We start from the raw sequence: 20,959 nt of genomic DNA, 5'->3' as shown, positions 1-20,959 counted from the left end.
CTTAAAGTGATGGCTATGTTAATTATCTTCAACAGAATGTTCCTTGATATGTAGACGAACCTCAAATCACATGGAGTCCTATCTAGTAAAAGGAACATTTTTTTCTGTGTCAATAAAAAGAAAGTAATAATTAATAATAATGAAAAGGTTTACCAAAATAGTGCACAGGAGGTCGGGTGTCTAGAAAGCCAACGAGGTTATCGCCTGGTGCTCTGCGTTACAATTTCATCCTCCCAGGACAGCATGGAGGAAAGGACCTGTGGGCTTCAGCTTTATAGTTATTAACTTTGGATCATCGGGCGAGCCGCTCTTTCTCTCTGGTTTTCAGTGTTTTCTGTTAATTTAGGTGGTTAGAGTAACCAGATGCTCTGTCAGCTTCCTTGCTGTGCTGCCTCCTGCCTTTCACCTGCTTAGGCCTCCTTGTCAATCTGTGTGTGTGTGTGTGTGTGTGTGTGTGTGTGTGTGTGTGTGTGTGTGTGTATGCAGGTACGCACATGCTTTGGTGCACATGCATTCTTACTTTCATTACTTCTGGTTTAAAACCTTAGTCACTACAGTGTTCATTTTCTTCAGCTATCCCCTGCTCCCAATTTATCTGCTCTATAGGGCTGTACTTTGGCTGCCGACTGTGTTTTAATTTTTAAAGTTATTGTTATTTTATTTTATGTGTAAGTTTCTGCGCGCCACAATTGTGCAGTGCCCACAGAGACTGGAAGAGATCATCAGATCCCTTGGAACTGGAGCTTCAAGTGGTTGTGAGCAGCAATGTAGGAGCTGGAAATTGAATCTGGGTCTTCTGGAAGAGCAACCAGTTCTCTTAACCACTGAGCTGTTTGTTCACCCCTGATGGTGTTTCTTGACATTCGTTATGCTTGTTTTAAAATGGGGAAAGGTAGGATTGGGTGGAAATGATGTGGACACAGTACCTGTGTATGAGGTTCTTAAGTTTTTCTGTTTATTTAATTTATTGATTGATAGGTTGAGAGTAATATAATTACAATATTTCTCCATTCCCTTTCCTTTCTCCAAACTCTCCTATATATCCTTTCTCCCTCAAATTCATGGCCTCTTTTTCATCAATTGTTATTGCATGTATATATGTGTTTATATAATTATGTATATTATGCATATGTACATAGCTTCCTAAATATAATCTGCTCAGTCCTTATAATGTTACTGGTGTGTATGTGTTTGGGGCTCACTGTTTGGCACTGGACACCCGTGGTGTGTTTTTCCCTGGCGAAGGCCACCTCTCCTGCTTTCAGCATGTTTCAGTTGCTTATGGTTCTTTGTGTATTGTTGACGCCTTGTGGGATTTTCCCTGTCCAGTTCGATATCAGAAATTCTTTAAAAAATAAAATGGAATGTCCATTTCCGGTTTTTTAAAGGAACGTGACAAATTTGGGCTGTTCCTGGAAGCACACAGCCAACCACCACACCTGTAAACAGGCTCAGAGTGGGAAATGCTGAATTTTCAAATCTCGTATTGGCACAGTATAGCACTATTGCACTAAAGTGTTTGAATCTCCTACGTCAAGATTTTTTTTTTAATCTTATTCTGCTAGTAGCCGTTGAAAGACAGCGAACCACAACTGATAGTCTAGCGGTGACTAAATTGTGTAATTGTTGACAGAAGAAAGGGTGGCAGTGTTCAAAGAAGGAAATTAGTAATTCCCACATGATCTGGAGGAGTCGGTTAGCATTCCAAACTTAAATTTCAATTATATTTTTCTCCAATAAGTTCCTATTAAAATTAATTACCCTACAAATTGTTAATGAGTATTACAGGAAAATGACTACTAATGACAGAATTCCTGAGATACAGGTAAAAAAATGGAATAAAACAGAATTAGGCTTACAGGAGCTTATTTATACACTCTTTCCAAACTGTGAAGTGCTGTTGCGATATAGGGAATGATCACTGGAGAGTTAGCCTTGCCCACACCTCTCACAAGGTTGTATTTTCTCCTTTGTCCATTTGGCCACACTGTGCTGCGGTGCCTGCTTTCCTCGTCTCACTGTTTTCCAAACACTGTTCTGTCATTTTGCTTTGTTTTTATTGCGTACCCCATATCAACAGCAACACCCCATATGGGCAGTAACATACTGCTTCTTTAGAATACTCAGTGGATAGGCAGTAGGGACAGAAGCAGGGAGAGGGAGGGCTTAGGAAGGATTTTAGTTACTCCCATCGCTGTGATCTAATACGACAAAAGCAACTTTAGGACAGAAGCGTTATTTTGGCTCACAGAGCAAGGCATTAGACATTTGAAGCAGCTAGTCAGGGCAGCCACAACCAAGAAGCAGGGAAGGGGGAGGGATGAAGATGCTCTTTTATATAGTTCAGGATCCCAGCCTCAGGAAGGGTACCACTCATAGGAGGAAGGCTTTACCATCTCAGTTATCCAAATCAAGATTAATTCCCCAATGACATGCCCAGACACCCATCACCCAGGTGATTGTATATCTTATCAAGTTGAGAACTGAGATTACCTATCCCAAGGGGTATGGTTAGAAAGAGCCCGGGATAGATTGAAGTGAGTGTTCTAAATGCTGAGCACTGTTGGATAAGATTGAAGAGTATATTGTAAATATCAGGTTATTATTTTTTAGCAGGTGACTAACAGATTCATCCATGCTTTGGAAAAGAGACCTCTGGTGTCAGTCTGAAGAATAAAGAAAGAGACCGGAGGCCAGTGGGGCCAGTTAGCAGTTACTGGTGAGCTGGAACAAGGGAGGCAGAAGAATCAAAGAAACAATCAGTACAGAGCAGGCAGATTTGCTGCTCATTGCTTATGGAAAGGGAAGCCAGGAGGATCTGGGTTTAGTCTGACAGAGTAAGGAAAAACAAACGGTTAAGAATTTATTTTACATGGCAAGAATGGAAGACTAAGGTAGGTCTTTAATCAGTTCCTGGTTAGCACTGTTGTTTTTTGTTTTTCCTTGTATTTTCCCTATGTTTTTTATTTTTATTTATTTGAGACAAAGGCTCAATGTGTAGCTGTGATTGGTTTGGAATTCATTAGGTAGCCTAGGCTGTCCTTGAACTCCCAGAGATCTGCCTACCTCTTACCGCAGGGACTAAAGATGTTTGTCACCAGGTCCAGCCTTAATTTATTTATTTTTGAGATAGGGTCTAACTATGTAGCCTTTGCTTTCTCTTTGTATGTTTGTGTGTTTGCAAGGCATAATGAAGTGTGGAGGTCAGAGCAAAAATCTGTTCTCTCCTTTCATCATTGAGTCTCAGGACTTGAACATCAGACTTGGCAGCAAGAGCCTTTATCCGCGGAGCCACCTCACCAGCCTATTTCATTACTTAAAAAAAAAAATTCTAACACGGCCTCGCACAGCCTAGTTGGCCTTGAACTGGCTAAATAGCCAAGGAGGACCTTGAACTTTTAACCCTCCTACCTCTGTCCGCTCTAGTGTTGGGATTAAGAGGTGTGCACTTACTATGACCGATTATGAGATACCGGAGATTCGAACGTGTAGCTTCGTGCAGGAGCCCCACCCCGCTTAGCCCCAGGCCTCACTCTCTCTCCTGTCGGCCCCCTGTAAACGTGAGGCGAGTGGGGGAAGGGCGCCTGCGCGCTGGCGGCGTCGCGCACGCGCGGCGCGGGGCGGGCCAGGGCTGTCAGTCTCGGCGCGGGCCACCGCCCTCCAGTGCGTGCTGCGTTCCGGCTCCTCCCTCTCCCGCCTCCTGGTCCCCGCCATGGTGCTGGAGTCGGTGGTCGCAGACTTGCTGAACCGCTTCCTAGGGGACTACGTGGAGAACCTGAACAAGTCCCAGCTAAAGCTGGGGATCTGGGGCGGTAAGCGCTACGCCAAGGCCGGCCGGCGTGGGAGCGGGGGCTGCGCGTAGTGGAGCCTGGGAACCCCAGGGACCCCCGCTGGGCATGCTCCTGTCGTCGACTTCCCCGCGCAGGGGCATCGCGCTGCTCAGCGGTCCTCTAACCTCTCAGTATAAAAACAAGGAAAAAAAAATATTTACCTCAGCCGCGGACGTCAGAGCGCGGCTCATGGTCCCCACAGTGTTAGCCCATCTCCCCTTGCATCTCATGTCCCCAGGACCAGTTTTCCTTCTCCTTTGGGTCCCAGACCCAAGGAGATGGGATGGGCAAGGATGGCATTGAGAAGAAAGGCGTGCCCGTCCCTAAGGAATCTGAACTCAGGGATTCCAACCTTGGGCCACTTCCTCGTTGGTCACAGGGCCCTGCAGTTTTTTGTTTTGAAATAGATATTCAAGCCACCGCCGGAGGCGTCTTTAGTTAGGGTTGTCTGCTTGGGTGCAAGTGCGGAAAGACCTGCCAAGGTTTTTATCCTGGAGATTAGGGGTAGAAAAGTCTTGTGATTATAGTCCCGTCTGTGTTCTTCAATAAGCTTGCTTTTGGGAGTGTAACCCTGTGGTCCTGCGCCTGACTCAAGCCTCCTCAGCACCACAGAATTCCAGCACGGATTGGGGGTTTGGGGAAATGGAGAGTACTTTCATTTGTTTACCAATTAACTGTAAGATTTGGGAATCTTGTCAGCTTAGGGAGAAAAATTAAATAACACCAGCCTACTTAAATGGATGGAACTGTGTTTAATTGTCAGCGGTTTAAGTACAGACTTGCTCTGTCTCGTTGGCATTGGTCAATGGGGAAGTTAGCCGTTCTACCGGTATTTGAAATGCGTGTTACCTGCTCCGAGTATAAAATACACTGGGGTTTGAAGATGAGCATTACTTCTAATGGAGTATAAAACAGTGTCTCAGTTATGTTGACCACCTGTTAAAATGGTGTCCGAGTAGATGGGTTAAGCACATTATTAAAATTCAAGGCCATCATCGGGCTACGAAGTCAGTGTATGCTGAGGTTACAAGAAGCAGAATCATGGACCTAGAGTGGATAGGTTGTTCCCATCCGCTCCTCTGGGCTCGTTTCTCATGTTACATTACATTTCTACATTAGCGATTACAAAGGATTTTCCCATTATGTTTCTCACACATCCTGGCTCCTAAAACGAATGGTTACACGGAGGCGCCCTATTTTTATTGGACGGTGCTGCCACAGAGTTATGACTTGTCTCCTGAATTGCGGAGGAACTTGTTTTATTTTAAACTAGGCTTCTGCTCATTTTCGGGTGGTTTTCCTATAAATACATACTTTGGATACCCATCCTTGCCACATACTGCAAAGGGAGAGTTGTTAGAAGGAGGTAAGTGTCTCGAGCCTGCTGTAGGAAGAGAGAGGCCAGGTGTCCTTCAGAGTTCTTGCAGTAATGCCATTTATTAAAGAACAACATTTGAAATGGGAAAAGGGGGCTTCAGATCAATGCGAACGCTGATAAAGAAAGCCCATCGTTCTAGACCTGCATTTACTGTATGGACCTTGGCTTCTTCATTTCAGTTGACAGAGAACGTGTTTGTATGGTCGGAAGAGTTTGAATCACTCCTGACAAGATGATATTCCCGTGTTAGCACTACTCAGGATTTAGCAGTTGCCTGTCCCGTGTTTAGGTCTTTTAAAAACGAAATAAAATGCATGGGTGCGGTTGCAGATTCCTTCATTATCAACTCTTACTTTCAGCATTAGATGTTGGATGCGCTAGCATCTGAGGGCTCTTCCGGTGTCAGTCCGGTGTAGGTCTGTCTGCAAACAGTTTGGACAGTGAACACAGTCTGGAGGTTCCGAGCTCTCTCACAACCGAGTTTCAGGGTTACAGTGCTGTGGCACCCCCGGCCTCGCTGTCTTGTAGTGAGATCTAGCAATGGAGACTTTCCTTTATCCTGTTTTCTGCCACAATTCATTTTGTGGTGCTGGGGATCAAACTCCAGGTCTCGATGCTGCCCAGTGACACTGTGGGACGAGCTCCTGTCCTCAGCTTCGTTTCTTTTTCTCTTTTAAGATAATATAGTCTGTCAGTAGTCTGCATTCTAGCCTGCATTCACTGTCCACTACGCCCGAGACGATACACAGGTGTCTGTCAGCAGCTGTCCCGGGAACAGTCAGCCACTGAGTTTGTCTTCTCTCCGCTCAGCTCCCACACAGCTTCACTAATGGCCTCTGGAAGTCATGTGCTTTGTAGTTGTTGCTCAACATGTTGTCTTTTAATCCCGATTCGCCTTAAGATAGAAATGAGACGAGCTGTCTGACTTGACTGTTACTCTGACAGTACTGCTGGAGAAACTGGATATTAATCTTTCTTGGGGAGCTTAATATCAAATGGGAATGTTAATGAAATTGTTGATAAGTTATCCATGATGCTGACAAAACTTTTCAAGAAAGTTTGAGAATTATATATAGTTCTGTTTGAGAACTCTGTGTGTGGTAGTAGATAAAATTTATGTGCCACTGATTTTTTTTTCCTTCAAGTTTTGCATATTCAAGAGTTTGGAACAGGAGGGGTCTTCCTGTAGAAGTTTCACATATTTAGATGTTTTGCTATTTGGAGAATAAGTTAGTAAATCTTAACTGGCTTAGACTAGCCCAAAGCAGTAGCTTGTTGTTAGGATGGGAGGGGTGTAGTGGGGGCTGTTTGGCAGTGCCTTGACATGCTTTTGGTTCAGGAGGTTGCTGCAGGCATGTATTAGGCAGATCCTAGGGAGATGGGAAGTCTGTAACGAAAGGTTGTTCAGCCCTGTGTAGTAGTTGAGGAACTGGTCTAAGATGAAAATGGAGATTGTCTCCTGCATGTAATGAGACCTATTGAGTGGGCAGATTTTAGTTAAGGAGTAAAAGAGGATCTAGAGAAAGTACGTTAACCTTAAAAATTTCTAACAAGAGGAACAGGTATCATAAATGACTGCCATGTATCATGTTTGTAAAAATGCACGATCTTTGCTTGGATGTGCCCAAGGAGTTCTGAGAATCAAAATAAGGTGGTGCCATAATTTGAAAACCATTGTGCTGGGCCTATGAGACGTTCACACAGTGTAAGCCACAATAAAGAAGAAAATTGCAGCATTAAAAAAAAGGGGGCAGAGTTATTAGAAAGTCTAGAATCAGGTTATATACTCTGGGCATTGCTTTTAAATTGAAGAAGAAGCAAGGCCTGCCAGCCAGGTCCGTGGGAAGGGCGTTTGCTGCCAAGCCTGAGTACCAGAGTTCAATCTCTAGGATGCACATGGTAGAAGGAGAGAACCGACGCCTACGTGTTCTCCTCTGACTTCCATGATGGCGTGGGCCCCAATATAGAAAATTGTAACGGTTTTTAACTGAAGAAACAAAACCAATAATTATAATAATGATCTTTCAGGGGGCCCAAAGGTTCTCAACGTTGTGGCTGTGTTTTGGAATTTATTCTTTAAAGATAAATGCCTAACAGTTCCTAAATGTTTTTGAAAGTGGTTTATGCAAAATACCTTTCAATAACTTGCTGCTGTAGAAACAGGCCTCAGTTATCCACTAGCTATAGGATTCAGGAGAAGAACATTTTAACTCTCTAAGCGTCAGTTTCCTAGATTGTAAAGAGAACACACCACTCAGTGTCTGTGGTGGAAGTCTAAGGAAAGTCTTTGTAACTGTTAGTGATGGGTGCTAATGGTGGGTGGGACAGCCTGCTGTTGCATTTTCTGAAACATGTTTCCTCTAACATAATACATCTGCTAACATCATACATGCATGTCAATGTCTTTTGCTTCCCCCACCCCCTTCTTAAAAAGCAAGGGAACTTTTTGCATTGGATTGATACTTGCCAGGGCTCGCGTTTTCAGTAGCAGTACGTAGGGCAGCCTTCAAAGGCTCAGAGTGCCTGGTGGGCAGGTGCTGCCAGATGAGAATGTTTATCTGGGCTTTTGATCCCCACAAACTGGTACCAGCAGATAAATTACACAGCCCTTAGCTGTTTGAGAGGTATCCAGGATTTAATTGCTTTAGAGTAACATGTTTCTAAAATGGTGTGTCGAAATGTCAGATCTTTTGCAATTTCAGTCCGGTTCTTGCTATGTAGGATCTGCCAATTTGATTTTTTTCCAAGACCAGGAAGAGCCTCCTTTTCAGATTCTGTGGCTCTCACTTCCTTTAAATCCGTGGACCACCCCAGACTTGGGTGTAGGATGACAGGGGTGGCTGTGGTGCCCAGGAACAGGAACCAGGATGTAGTGCACTCAAAGTTCACAACCCTGCAAGCCAGGCTCTGGGGAGCGGTTTCAGGTCCTGTCCTTCACCCTGGAGCCTTTCTTTCCCTGCCAGCCCACGGTTATGGGTGGGGTTTCTATTCTCAGTACTGGGAGCTAGAATTCTTGTAGATGCTGAACTTTGTTTTTCAGAATTTGGGATATTTGTGAGTGTATAACATTATTTCTTGGTGACATCCAAGTTAGCATAAATTCCATTTCACTCCATATACATACCATGCAGTAGCCTCCAGCTATTTTCAGCATGCCGTGCTTGGCAGTAGTGTGCCATGCAAGACTGGGTGTGGTAGTTTTCTATCTGTGGTAGCAAATCAGCGCCAAAGGTTTGCATTTTGGAGCCCTTTAGACTTTAGGTTTGTGATGCTTAGCTTGTCTCGCTGGCAGAAAGCAGCACACGGAGAGAGAGTGAGTGCTGGGGCACACACCAAGGATGAGGGAACTGGACGGGAAGTTCACCTTCACCGGGACTTTTTGGCAGGTCACGAATGGGAAGGAAGCCATTTGTTTCTTCTGTACAATAATGAGGCGACGTTTTTGGCTGTAAGCACCTGTGGATTGAGCAAGGCTGGAGCAGCCCAAGCCGCCTGGAGGTACATGCTGCTGCGCTGTCCGCAGCCAGTGTGAGGCACTCTGGCCCAGTGCACAGCTCTGCCTTTCCTTCTTCCTGGTGGTGAAGGACAAGTCCCGGAAGACACAGGAAAGAAACCACATCTACTGCAGGATGGCCCAGCAGGTAGCTACAGGGCAGCAGAGAATGATGGAAAAAGCAGATGTCTGATCTATTTTTACTTTCTTTAGCCTCATTATATAAAACAATGTACTGTCTAAGTACTTCTAAACCCACTGAAGGAGTGGTTTTTTTTCTTTAAAGAATTTTACTTTATTTTGTGTTTTGCCTTCATGTATGTGTGTGCACCATGTTCTTGCAGTGCCCATGGAAGCTAGAAGTGGGTGTCTGACTTTCTGAAACTGGAGTTAGGGATGGATGTGAGCTACCATGTGGGTTCTGGGAACTGAACTTGGGTCCCCAACCACTGAGACATCATGTTCCTAATCCCACAGGGAGTTTTTTCCCCTTTTCTTGAAAAGCTAATTGGGTACACCTTTCCGTGTATTTAAATAGCATTGTCATTAGTTAAAATCCACTCCTTTTCTAGAAATAGAGCCGAAAGTTGGTGCTTTGAAACCATTGCTAGGAAGCTGTGCCGAGTGCCTTGGGTCTCAGGCTCTGTGTGGTATTTGAAAGGAGAAAGTCTTGGTGATGTCACAGCTCTCTATTTTTCTCTGCCAAGACTTCTTGTTTCACCAGGAAACTGGAAAGGAAGAGTCAGTTACTTCCTTTCTCCTGCACAGCAATCCTCCAGCTGAAACAGTCTGGGTTGGCTCAATTTGGAGTCAGATAGTTCGATTCATTTGGAATGAATTGGTTCAATATTTTCTTCGGTGTCTGTGAAAACATGAGTCATTAAAATAAATTGATTCATGCTTTTGCAGACTGCTTAGTGGTTGAGCACATTTCCTTGGGAGATGAGCGTCAGTAAACATTTGATCCAAGCGCTGTAGATACATCAATCTCCAAGAGCCACGTAGCACTCAGGCCATGTGGCTAGATTGGGGCTGGTGTTTTTATTTCTTGCCATTTTTGTTGTTGCTGTGTCATAGTTTGGACGAATCTTCATGTTTTATATTAAGAACTGACCAGGGAGTCAGGAGACACAGGCTCTATTCTTAGTACAGTGGCACAGTCGCTTTATAGACTTGGGGAAACCACCCTGCTCAAACACTGGCTTCTCTATGTGCCAATGTGAAGAGGGGAAGGAGTGAGATCTGCATGTCCTGGAGTGGTTCTGGGGTGTAGCTTAGGAACCCTTTTGGAGGTAAAGTCTAGCATGGCCATCTGCAGCGCCATCTCCTGTGTCCCTGAGGAACTGCTCATGCAATCCCGACTCCACTTCTCTTTTGGATTTTTATATAACCTTTAAAATGAAGAGACCCAGAGTGGCACCAACAGGCCTCTCAGTGCATAGTCTGGTTATTGCTTGGTAAATGCAAAAGATTGAACCTCTGCCTTTCTACTCTGCTATCCGGAAGAGAGCACTGTGTGCTGAAACCTGGCATTGAGTATCAAAAGAATGAGTGTTGGCTCTTCCATGTGCAGGTTGTCATGGTATCCATAGAACTCTCATTTAACCTCAAGAAACCCTTTATTTCTCTTCCTTGATATGTACCACCTGCCTCCTGTCCAGGAGGCTGTGAGGATCCAGTAATGTAACAATCTAAATATAGATTTTGAAGTATCATTTGATGGCCTCATTGTAGTTGCTTCTGTCCTGTAGTTACGTGCATTCTAAGGCGATTAAGCCACTGTTAATTCAGTACCAGTGACGAGAGACACCGGTAAGGAGTTCATAATTGTTTTGGGGACTTTTGTAAACTTAAGTGTTAAGTACTGTAAGGGATCCACAGCCCAACCCTCTAAAAAAAGGAGAGATGGTTTCTGGTTGAAAGTGTTCGATACCAATACTATTTTTCTTTCTATTTGTTTCTTGAGACAGTCTTATGTAGCTCAGGCCAGTCTCCAACACTCTATGAGGCCAAGGATCATCTAGGACTTTTGGTGCCCCTGCCTTTGTTCAGTATCTGGTATTACCACACGAGATCTGCGTGTGCTGCTTGAGATAGAACCAGAACTAGGTGCATGCTAAGCAAGCACTCTGCTTATTAATCGAGCTACATCCCCAGCCCTTTATGTTTCATAGTCATGTAGTCCAGCTCTCCTTGAGCTCACAGTGTAACTCAGGCTAGCTTTGGTGTCCTGATCCTCTTGCTCTGCCTCTTGAATGCTAGGAGAACAGTCATGTGTCACCAGGCCCAGAACAACGCTGTGTTTCCCATGTTTACTTTATAGATGACTACATGTATGAAAGCTATCCTTGGACTTAGAACTTAGACAAGTATATTTCATGTTAGAGTTCCATTTGATTAAAAAAAAAACAAATTGAGGGTTTGCATGAATGTATGTGCATTGGGTCCCTCTGGGGTTGGAATTATAGGTGACTGTGAGCTGCCCAGTGTAAGTGCTGGATACTGAACTTGGGTCCTCTGCAAGACCAACAAAACTCTTAACCACTCAGCCATCTTTCCAGCCCCTGTTTTTTTCATTCATTACATTAACTTGGTCCTTTCTTCTAATTTAATATCTTTCTTTTTTTTTAAAAAAAAGATGGTGTTACTTGATGATTTAATGGACTTGCTTTCATTTCTATCTTTAATTCATTAGTGAAGATTATTTTGCACATTCTGATTTGGTTTACCATGTTAAATTGCCCTTCAGCCTTGGCTCTGAAGCTTCCTGTGTAACTCTTGGAGGTGTGAACTCATCCAAAATGCCTGGAGTCTTTTAGTGAGCACCGAGTGGAGTTTCCTTCAAAGCTGGACTCCTGCCCTCCACTCCTTACCCAGATCCTTCAGTCCACACCACAGAGCTCCTAACCGTCTCTCTCCTGGGTGTCTGTGGACTTGCCACCTGGCAGTGTGCTTGGCCCTCGTGTTTTCCTTGTGGGCAGAGGGTAGTCTGTCTACCCCCATTGTTCAGCCTCCTGACCACATTTCTTTTCTTTGTTTTTAAGATAAGACACAGTTATTTGTCTTTGCTTTTTTTTTTCCCCCTAGAAACTTTCTATGGCCTCTGAGTGATCTTATCTCTGGTGATCTAGCTGAACAGGGAAGTCACTTCAGTGTGTTTGAAATTACTGTATTACTGTTTCTGGAAGGAAAGTGGCATCTTTTTTTTTTTGATTTTTTTTTTCTGGTGCTCAGTTCAGTATGAAATGATTGATTTTTAGGTGGGATGTGTTTCAGTCTTACAAATTATTTAAGTGGAAGTTTCTGCATACTTGGGCCATGGGATGGAACATGTACCTGCAGAACAGCGTGCACTGTGTTGGTGAGTTGGCTGGGGCTTCCCCTCACCAGGGAACTGGCTACAGGCTGAGGGATGGATGCTCTTTCCCCCATTCACTGGGATGCTGCTGATCTGCAGACCTCTCATTTTCCTCCCTCTCTTATTACTGGACTAGTGGCTCCTCCTTTAGTGCAAATAGCTACCGAATGATACTGTTTGTATCTTGTATCCAGGAAGTATGAGCAAACCTAGCCAATTCTTTGTTAGTTTTATGTGTCTGAAAGTAAAGTAGATGTAACGTGTGAGAAAAATTAATATACAAATGTTGAGACAAATTGAACTTAGAGTTTACTTTTGTTTTATTTTTTGTTTCCTTATTTCTCCTATTTTGTGTCTTGATTTTACTTAAAAGTAACCTGGTAATCATAAAAATTGGAAACTACAGAAAACAGTTAATAAAAAGTTATCCTTTGTGTAACTGGAGGTTTCTCTCTTGCCTTCCAGTTCCCAAATAACCACTCTGAAGCTTAAAAGTATTTACATACTGTTTAGCATTAGCTAAAGCTTATTGTTAACTAACTCTCGCAATTTAACTTAACCCATTTTATTATTTATTCTCCATTTGACCGCGAGGCTTGTGGCTTGTTACCTCACAGCTCGCTTCTCTGGCTGCTGTTGGCATCTCTCAGACTCTACCTTCTTGTTCTCTTTATCTTTGCTTGAATTTCCTGCCTGTCTCTATTCTGCCCTGCCATAGGCCATAGCAGCTTTTTTTTTTTTAAATAACTAATGGTAATAAAACATATTCACAGCATACAGAAGGGCATCCCACTTTTCTGTTTAATTAAAAAGGAAGGTTTTTAACTTTAACATTGTAAAATTACATATAATAAAACAGTTTTCAAGCAAGAATTATAGTTATAATATTTAGTCTATTTGTATTTAGATAAAATTAAAATACTATATTTTTGTGAACTTAAAGTTTTATATTTATCTTTTATCATAACTACAGAAAACTATAGCTATCTAGTCTTCAGCTCCATCAAAGATCCCAGAAGGATATATTACGTAAGTAAACAGGAAGTGCATTGTAAGGAACTTCCAAAACTCTAGAAATGACAGAGACATCTGACTGCCTGGATAGTTTTTCTCTAATGTTAGTGCATCCATCTTCAGCCTATAGGCCCACAGTATCTGGCAGACTTTTCATTGAAGCAGGAAATTTGAAAGACCTATATTGGCAGTTTATCAGTCATTTTCCTCTGTGTCCTTCAGAGTATATGACAGTTTCTTCTGTGAAGCAGGAACCCTGAAGGACCCACCCCACCTTGTTTTGACAAAGTTTAGTGGTCATTTTCCTGTGGGTCCTGCATGTTCCGTTTATACAGCATACAGCCAAGCCATCCAGGCAAGAGCAGTTTTTTTTTTTTTTTTTTTTTTTGTCCAAGGGGATAGCTTTGCCACATTGAAAGCAAAGTCCATAAGGAACTTCTTCAATGCCCATCATCCTCTTGAAATTATTGGTGCTGCCAGGAGCAGACGTGTCTCGCTGTTGAGAAAAGTCTAAGTTCTTAAAATATTTTAAATGCCATATTCTGTAGGTCTTTGAAGTGTTTGAAGATTACCTATTCATCTGAAATATATCTCATGCATATATAGAAAACCTAACTAATATGATTGTAAGTTTGACTATTATAGATGACTATTAATTTGTATTTTTTTGACTATACATTACATTTTTAAATGAGATGCATAAACATAATACCTTAAACAAGAGTAGAAATATACCTATAACAAAATTGACTTTAAATTTTTATTAATAAGCCAAAATCCATACCAGTATAAAGTATTTTGAGATTAACAGTTGTTTTTGGATTAAAGTAGATTGAATCATATTCCCTTTTTTCTTTAGAAAGAGATTGACTATAACCACTAATCATTTATAACCAGCCATCTTTAAATGAAAGCAAACATTTATAAATAATATTTTGGGCATTTGGGTGTAGTTTTGTTTATACTGCTACTTGCTGATTGGGGGTACTGGTAATATGGGGATCCTGAGAAAATTTAGATATATGGTTAAATCTTGGCTGTAGTAGTCTGTGAGGCCGCATCATCTCAGCCAGTTGTCTTGAAGCTGCTCTGGATATTGGATCACCTGGGCTATCGTTCCCATGGAGACCTCTCAGGGGTCTTGCAGATCAAACCATATTAGCTTGGAAGGAATTCACAGCTTCTCATCTTCTGTGGAAACAACTTCTGTGGACCCTCTTTTCCAAAGCAACATTGTCTTAGACCCAGATTTTGAAGTCTTTGTGTTGGTTTAGGTTAGCAGCTCCCACAATCAAATGTCTTTCTGCAGTTAGCACCTGCTTGGCCTCTCATACGGTCTGTAATTCATCTTCCAGGAGTTTTGGAACCCTCTTAAGGCCTCCATAGTCACTTCATGTGGTGCACAGGCAAGCATGAAGGCAAAACACCTGGATACATTAATTAAAAAAAGATTCCTTCAAGTGCTGAATACTCTTCTAGGGGTGCCCCATGATTTTTATGTTTGGCAGTGATGACATCCTTTCAATTCTGACTCCAAAATTAGTCTTTACTGTGATGGCCGCTGATTGACACTGAAATTGCCTTATTTTAGGTATATATGTATGTATCTCTGTGTGTATGTATGATTTGAGGGAGAGGCTTACTCTGTATGTAGTACAGGGTGGCTTAGGGTTCACTGTCTAGTCCACACTGGCCTCAGACTAATAACTGTCCTTCAGCCTTAGCCTCCCAAGTGCTGAGGTCACAGGCATATACCACCATACCTGGCTGTTCCTGGTTTTAGTTTCCTTCCAGCTGTACTATAGAGACTGCCTGACAGCAGAACTCATTGTCTCCTCTCTAAGTACAAGGCTGTAGTATTTCCTGCCCATTCCTGGGTAGGGGCGGCTTCCCTGCATCTCTGCCTTTCTTGTAACTTTCAACAATTGTTTTAGAAAAATTGAAATATTTCTTATACATGGGAAGCACATATCAGTCATGGAAGTGGCATTATGGTGTCATGGCTATGTTTGTTTAGTTTCTGTTTGTTGGTGTTTTGCATACACACATATATAGTTTTAAAAAATTATATCAGTCTGGGTGGTATGTAGCCTTTTATTAAATACCGTTCCTCAAACATTTTCCCATGTCCTCCATTGTTTTGTTCCATAATGCAGATGCGTTCTAGCCTCCGCCTCCTGCTGGACCTTGAATCCGCACATTCTTTCATCTGTGTTCTTAACTCTGGCTTTGCATCCTTGGTGTTTGGTAGATTGACATGTTATACTGTATTAATGTTATATTTCTTGTCTTTTCCTTTTACAGGCAATGTGGCTTTAGATAATCTGCAGATAAAAGAAAATGCTCTGGTAAGGGTTATTATTTTTAAATTATGTTAGTTTGGCAGGCTCTTAGAAATGTTTGGTTACTAGGCATCTGTACTAGGTACCAGATAAAGTGACTGAGCCACACCAAGCTGGGTTCCTTATTTAACTATTTGCCCTTGGAAATTGTGGATTAAAGATTTACAATTTTCCTCCAATGATCAAAAGAGTACTTTTTATTTTTTTGCAAAATGTTGTTCTTCCTGTGACTTAATTTGATTGTATAGCTTTTAGTCTTTCTTTTCCTTCCTTCCTTCCTCCCTTCCTTCCCCCCTCCCTCCCTCCCTCCCTCCCTCCCTCCCTCCCTCCCTCCCTCCCTCCCTTCCCTTCCCTTCCCTTTTCTTCCCTTCCCCTTCCTTCCTTCCTTCCTTCCTTCCTTCCTTCCTTCCTTCCTTCCTTCCTTCCTTCCTTCCTTCCTTTCTTTCTTTTGCAAAATGGAGTTCATTTCATGACCTAATTTGATTGTTATAGCTATGCTGTCTCCATTTGTCTTAAATATTTTCCTTCACATTATCCTTATACATTTTCTAGGCAAATTAGGGCTTGGTGCTAACCAGTGATCTAGATGGTGTGGAGGTACCGCAGTGATAGGCTAGCCTGGGGGTACTGAGGTAATTGAAAAGTACTGACACTTAGCTGTAGTGAGGAATTTGCATCATTTGTTGTTGAGCTACAAGCAAAGCAGCATTCACCCTCTCCACCCAATGGGTTTATGTTTAACTTGTGCAAAACTGAAGTCTGTGATGCTATTTAAGAATGTATATTGACCACATTTCAGATTTCCTGCATGTGTGTTTGCCTGTGTGCATGTATACATGCTTCTCTTTCTTCTTTGAGTTAGGGTCTTGTGTAGCCACGGATTCACTATGTAGATAAGACTCACCTTGAATTCCTGAGCTTCCTGCCTCCGGTTTTCAAATGCCAAGATCACAAGCATGTGCTAGATGTTCTTATTTCTTGGTTTCAGTGTCTTCTTATGCTTGAGCACTCGGTCAGTAGCAGAGCCTTGGCTTCAGGGCCTGCCAAGATGACAAAGAGAGCCTAGCACATTGGAAAAACTCAGAGTACTTAGCTGTCCTTCCCTGACTTTACGTGGCATGCCACCATTTTTAACGTTTTATTTAAAAATTTAGAACTTAATGATTCTGTTGATAGAGTCAAGTTTATTTTTTTTCTCAATTTATAAGATTTTGTAGGAAATAACTATAAATACAGCCATGGGCACAGTACTCATTAACATTCCCAGAAGACAGATTGAGCTGTCAGCTGATTTTTTGTGGTTAAAATTAAAATAATAAGTTGCTTCATAATTCATAGACTTTATTAGTTAAAATTAGGCCCCTTTCATAATTTAACCAACTCAGTTTTGTTGATGGTTTTTCTTTATGGTTTTGTGGGTTGAACCTTGTGTCTTCTGTGTGCCAGGCAGGTGCTGTCACACTGTGCTGTGTCCCTAGCCTGAAGTTTTACTTGGAAATGGGAACTTAATTTACTGTTAAAATTATTCCAAGTGAATAAAAAATGAGCACAAGACAGCGCTTATGAAGTGACTTATGTTGAATATATCTTTCTAGACCCCCGGAGAACAGAGTCACTGCTTTTTCCAATTCTTTTGTCAAAGGTACTGTGTTCAGTTCCTCTGCACCTAGGTGCTTGTGGAATTGTATGCTCATGAAAATGGATTCTTCGTTAGCTGTAGCGTGTAGTATTATAGTTCAGTGTTCAGATATCCACAGCATTCCTATGTGTTAGGTAATAACTAGCAGAAAGTCTGTACTGACTGATTAAACTCTAGTAATTCTGAAGATTTGTCATCGTTATGAATGAGAGTTATAGCTTAGCAACCAGGAGTCCAGATGAGGCTAAAGTTAGTATTGTTTGGCGTGTATAATTTATCTAAGAGAAATGATAGCTTGGTAGATAGTACGTTAGCACCTTCCTTTTCGGGGGGGGGGTTGTTTACTTATTTGCTAAATGTATTATCTGAGAGAATTATTCAGTGATTGTTTTTAGCTGACTTAAGTGCACGGACCCTGTTCTTTCCCACTTTTTGCATTTCAGGTAAAAGTGTCTGTTTCATTTTTACAAATAACCTGCTTATGCAATCACTTTCCTTACGAACGCCCTTCTGTTGATAATTTTGCTTCTCTGTGACTTCTTTATGTAAAACCACCATTTAAGGAAGCATGAATAGCCATGAGTTACTCAACTGTATCATTGATGTACAGAAGTGATTTGGGGTTGCCTAGAGAAGTCCTTTAATGTTTTTTTCTTTCTTTTGAAGAGTGAATTGGATGTTCCTTTCAAAGTCAAGGCTGGCCAGATTGGTAAGTACTTCACCCTTCATTGAGTTACTTAGTCCGTTATAGTTTTTACTTGACCTGTGCTGTTAAACTCGACAATTCATCTTTGCTTTATCAAAAGTGTGGGAAGTTTTTGGTTTAATTATTTTCAGAAATAATTAATTTCAAAATTCTAAACTAATGTATACCATATATAATACCTACTTTTTAATAAATACTTTTTAAAGGACAAAGAGATAGAATGTTACTTTCTAAAACAGAAGGGCATTTTGAAATGTGGTCATGACTTCCAGTCTTTGACTTTACTACACAAAACATCTCTGTTTTCAAAGCTGATAACCCAATTTCCTGTTTATTTTCTTTATATATGTGAAAGTCATACAATTTAAAAACTCTGTTAAATAGACTTTAAATGAAGTTCATTTCCCTCCTTCCACTCATCGTCACTTGATGTATTATGCAGCAATGTAGTATGGAGGATATGCTTTGGTAAGTACAAAGTCTCCTTATCTGTCATCTGTAACTCAGCAAATGTGACTGCTGAAGAAAATTTTCAATAGGAAATTTAATCTACAAAGTTCTCTCAAATAGTCCATGTGACCTGATTTTAACTTAAGGAAACAAAATTGTCTATCTGAATCTATCAGATACAATCTACTATCTATCTATCTATCTATCTATCTATCTATCTATCTATCTATCTATCTATCTATCATCTATCTATCTACTATCCATTCATCTATCTGTCTATCTCTCTACTATCTCTCTCTATCTGATTATTGTCTGTCTGTCTATCTATCTATCGTCTATCATCTATCATCTATCTATCATCAGTTTATCTCTCTACATGGGCTACTGTTGCTGTAGAATTTGACTGAACAACTCATTTGTCCACTCCTACCCTACTGCTAGATTCTATTGTTTCCTTTCTTCAGTCATTGTGCTGCCACATTTTAGGAGTTTATCCTTTACTGTTTTAGCATCCTTTCTACCCTTTGATTGAAATAATTTTTTTCTCACATAATATTTTCTGATTACCATTTTCCTTTCACTAATCTTCTCAGTTCTTCCCCACCTTCCCTCCCATCTGTATCCAAAGTCTCTAATTAGAAAACAAACAGTCTTCTAAAGGATAATAGTATAATAAATATAATACAATATAGTAAAACTTAACACATTGGAACTGGACGAAGCAAACAGAAGAAAAGAGCCCGAGAAGGCACAAGCATCAGGTGCCCACTCGTGTGTGCTCAGGGATGCCATGAAAATACTGAACTGGAGTCCATACTGCATAGGTGGAGGACCTGGTACAGACCCTGGTGCGGGCCCTGTGCATCTTCCTCAGTCTCTATGAGTTCATAAAGAGGGTCTTGTTTTCCTGGGGTCTTCCATCTCCTCTGGCTCTTACACTCTTTCTGGCTTCATCTTCCTCAGGGTTCTTTGTGTCCTGACAGGAAGGATTTAACAGAAACATCCCATTTAGGTCTCTTATTCTTTGCATAATGTCTGACTGTGAGTCTTTATTTGTTTCTGTCTACTGCAGGAGGAAACTTTTTTGATGTCGGCTGAGCAAGGCACTGATCTATGAGTATATAGAATGCCATTAGGAGTCATTTTATTGCTTTATTTATTTGACTTTTTTAAAGACAGGGTAGCTTTGGAGCCTGTCTTGGAACTCGCTCTGTAGACCAGACCGGCCTCAAACTCACAGAAATCCACCTGCCTCTGCCTCTAAAGTGCTGAGATTAATGGCATCTGTCACCATTGCCCTATTGCTACATTTATTATTATTAATTTTTTAAAGTCAGTAGTGTTTGGTTTTCCCTTAGATCCCTGGGATATGTAGTCTCAGGTTCTTGTTCCTCTAAGCAGTGTTGGGTATGACTTCCATCTTGTGGAGTGGGCCTTAAGTCAAATAAGACATTGATTGGTTACTCCCACAGTCTCTATGCTACCATTGCCTTAGTGTATCTTGTAGACAAGACAGCATTGTAGATTTTAGGGTTTGTGGGTGTGTTTATGTTTCTCCTTTGCTAGTGTTCAGATATCTTCCTGTACCAACGATGCTAGAATGTAGCATTGAAGACTCTATCTAGGGAACAACTCAGCTTCTTCATAGTCACTGAGTTGTGAAGGTGTTGTCTTTAGCATGAGGTCTTGCCATCAGTTTGTGGAGAGTGACCTGTAGTCTTGGCAATAGCCTGGGTTGTTTGGGGATTCCTAAAGGGCCCCTTTAGCCAACAAAGAGATGGCCAGTTGGGGCTCTGTCTCCCCCATTATCTGACTATTTTGTTTATATTGCCTTCATATATGCATAAATTTTAGAAAGCTTCTACTGTATTAGGTTTCCATAATACCTATCCGATGACCCTTAATTTTATCCATCTCTCCCCATTTTCCTCCCTCATCTTCCTCTCCCCTCCCACTCCCTACTTGTTCCAGTCCTCTTCATCCATTCTTGGCTATTCTATTTTCCTTTCTTAATGAGATCTCACTGTCCCTCCAGTCCCTTACTCTATACCTAACCTCTGTGGTTCTACAGATTGTGGCTTGGTTATCAATGACTTAATAGCTAATATCCTCACATAAGCAAATACATACCATATTTGTCTTTCTGGGCCTGTGATACCTCACAATGAATTTTTTTTTTAGTTCCATCCAGTTACCTGGGAATTTTATGATTTCATTTTTTAAATGGCTAATATATCATTGTGTAAGTGTATCACATTTTATTTTTCCATTCTTCCATTTAGGGTTGTTTCTGATTTCTGGCTATTATGAATAGAGCAGCAATGAATACGGTTGAGCAAGAATACGGTTGCGCAAGTATCCTTGTAGGATGATGCATTCTCCTTTGACTTGTGCCCAAGACTAGTATAGCTTTATCTTGGTGTAGATTACTCCCCATCTTCCTGAGGAATCACCACACTAATTTTCTTTTTTTTTTTAATTTTTTTTATTGATAAAAGAAGAATAAAGAAAAAAAAACAAATTTCCACCTCCTCCCAGCCTCCCATTTCCCTCCCCCTCCTCCCACTCTTCTCCCCCTCCTCCCATCCCTCTCCCCTTCCCCCCACTCCTCTCCCCCTCCCTCTCCAGTCCAAAGAGCAGTCAGGGTTCCCTGCCCTGACCACACTAATTTTCATAGTGGTTGTACAAGTTTGCATTCCCACCAGCAGTGGAGGAGTGTTTCCCTTACTCTGTATCCTCACCAGTATGA

General features: G+C 41.6%; 1 protein-coding gene across 3 annotated transcripts in view; it reads left to right on the top strand.

Annotated features, from left to right (window-relative positions):
- The first annotated feature begins 3,634 nt into the window (after window positions 1-3,634).
- The window catches only part of Vps13c (vacuolar protein sorting 13 homolog C), a 162,430-nt gene continuing 145,105 nt past the window's right edge, over window positions 3,635-20,959 (top strand). For 2 of the 3 annotated variants that reach the window (XM_075965365.1, XM_075965367.1), the window contains exons 1-3: window positions 3,635-3,812; window positions 15,378-15,421; window positions 17,721-17,763. In XM_075965365.1, the coding sequence (XP_075821480.1) occupies window positions 3,713-3,812; window positions 15,378-15,421; window positions 17,721-17,763 (187 nt within the window). In that variant the 5' untranslated portion in view covers window positions 3,635-3,712. The remainder of the gene's footprint in view (window positions 3,813-15,377; window positions 15,422-17,720; window positions 17,764-20,959) is intronic. The other variant, XM_075965366.1, reaches the window with a different exon arrangement.

This window comes from Microtus pennsylvanicus, chromosome 3 (assembly GCF_037038515.1).
Source record: "Microtus pennsylvanicus isolate mMicPen1 chromosome 3, mMicPen1.hap1, whole genome shotgun sequence".
Classification (NCBI taxonomy): Eukaryota; Metazoa; Chordata; class Mammalia; order Rodentia; family Cricetidae; genus Microtus; species Microtus pennsylvanicus.
Note: the sequence above shows the minus strand (reverse complement) of the source record. Positions and strands in the feature narration are given on the sequence as shown.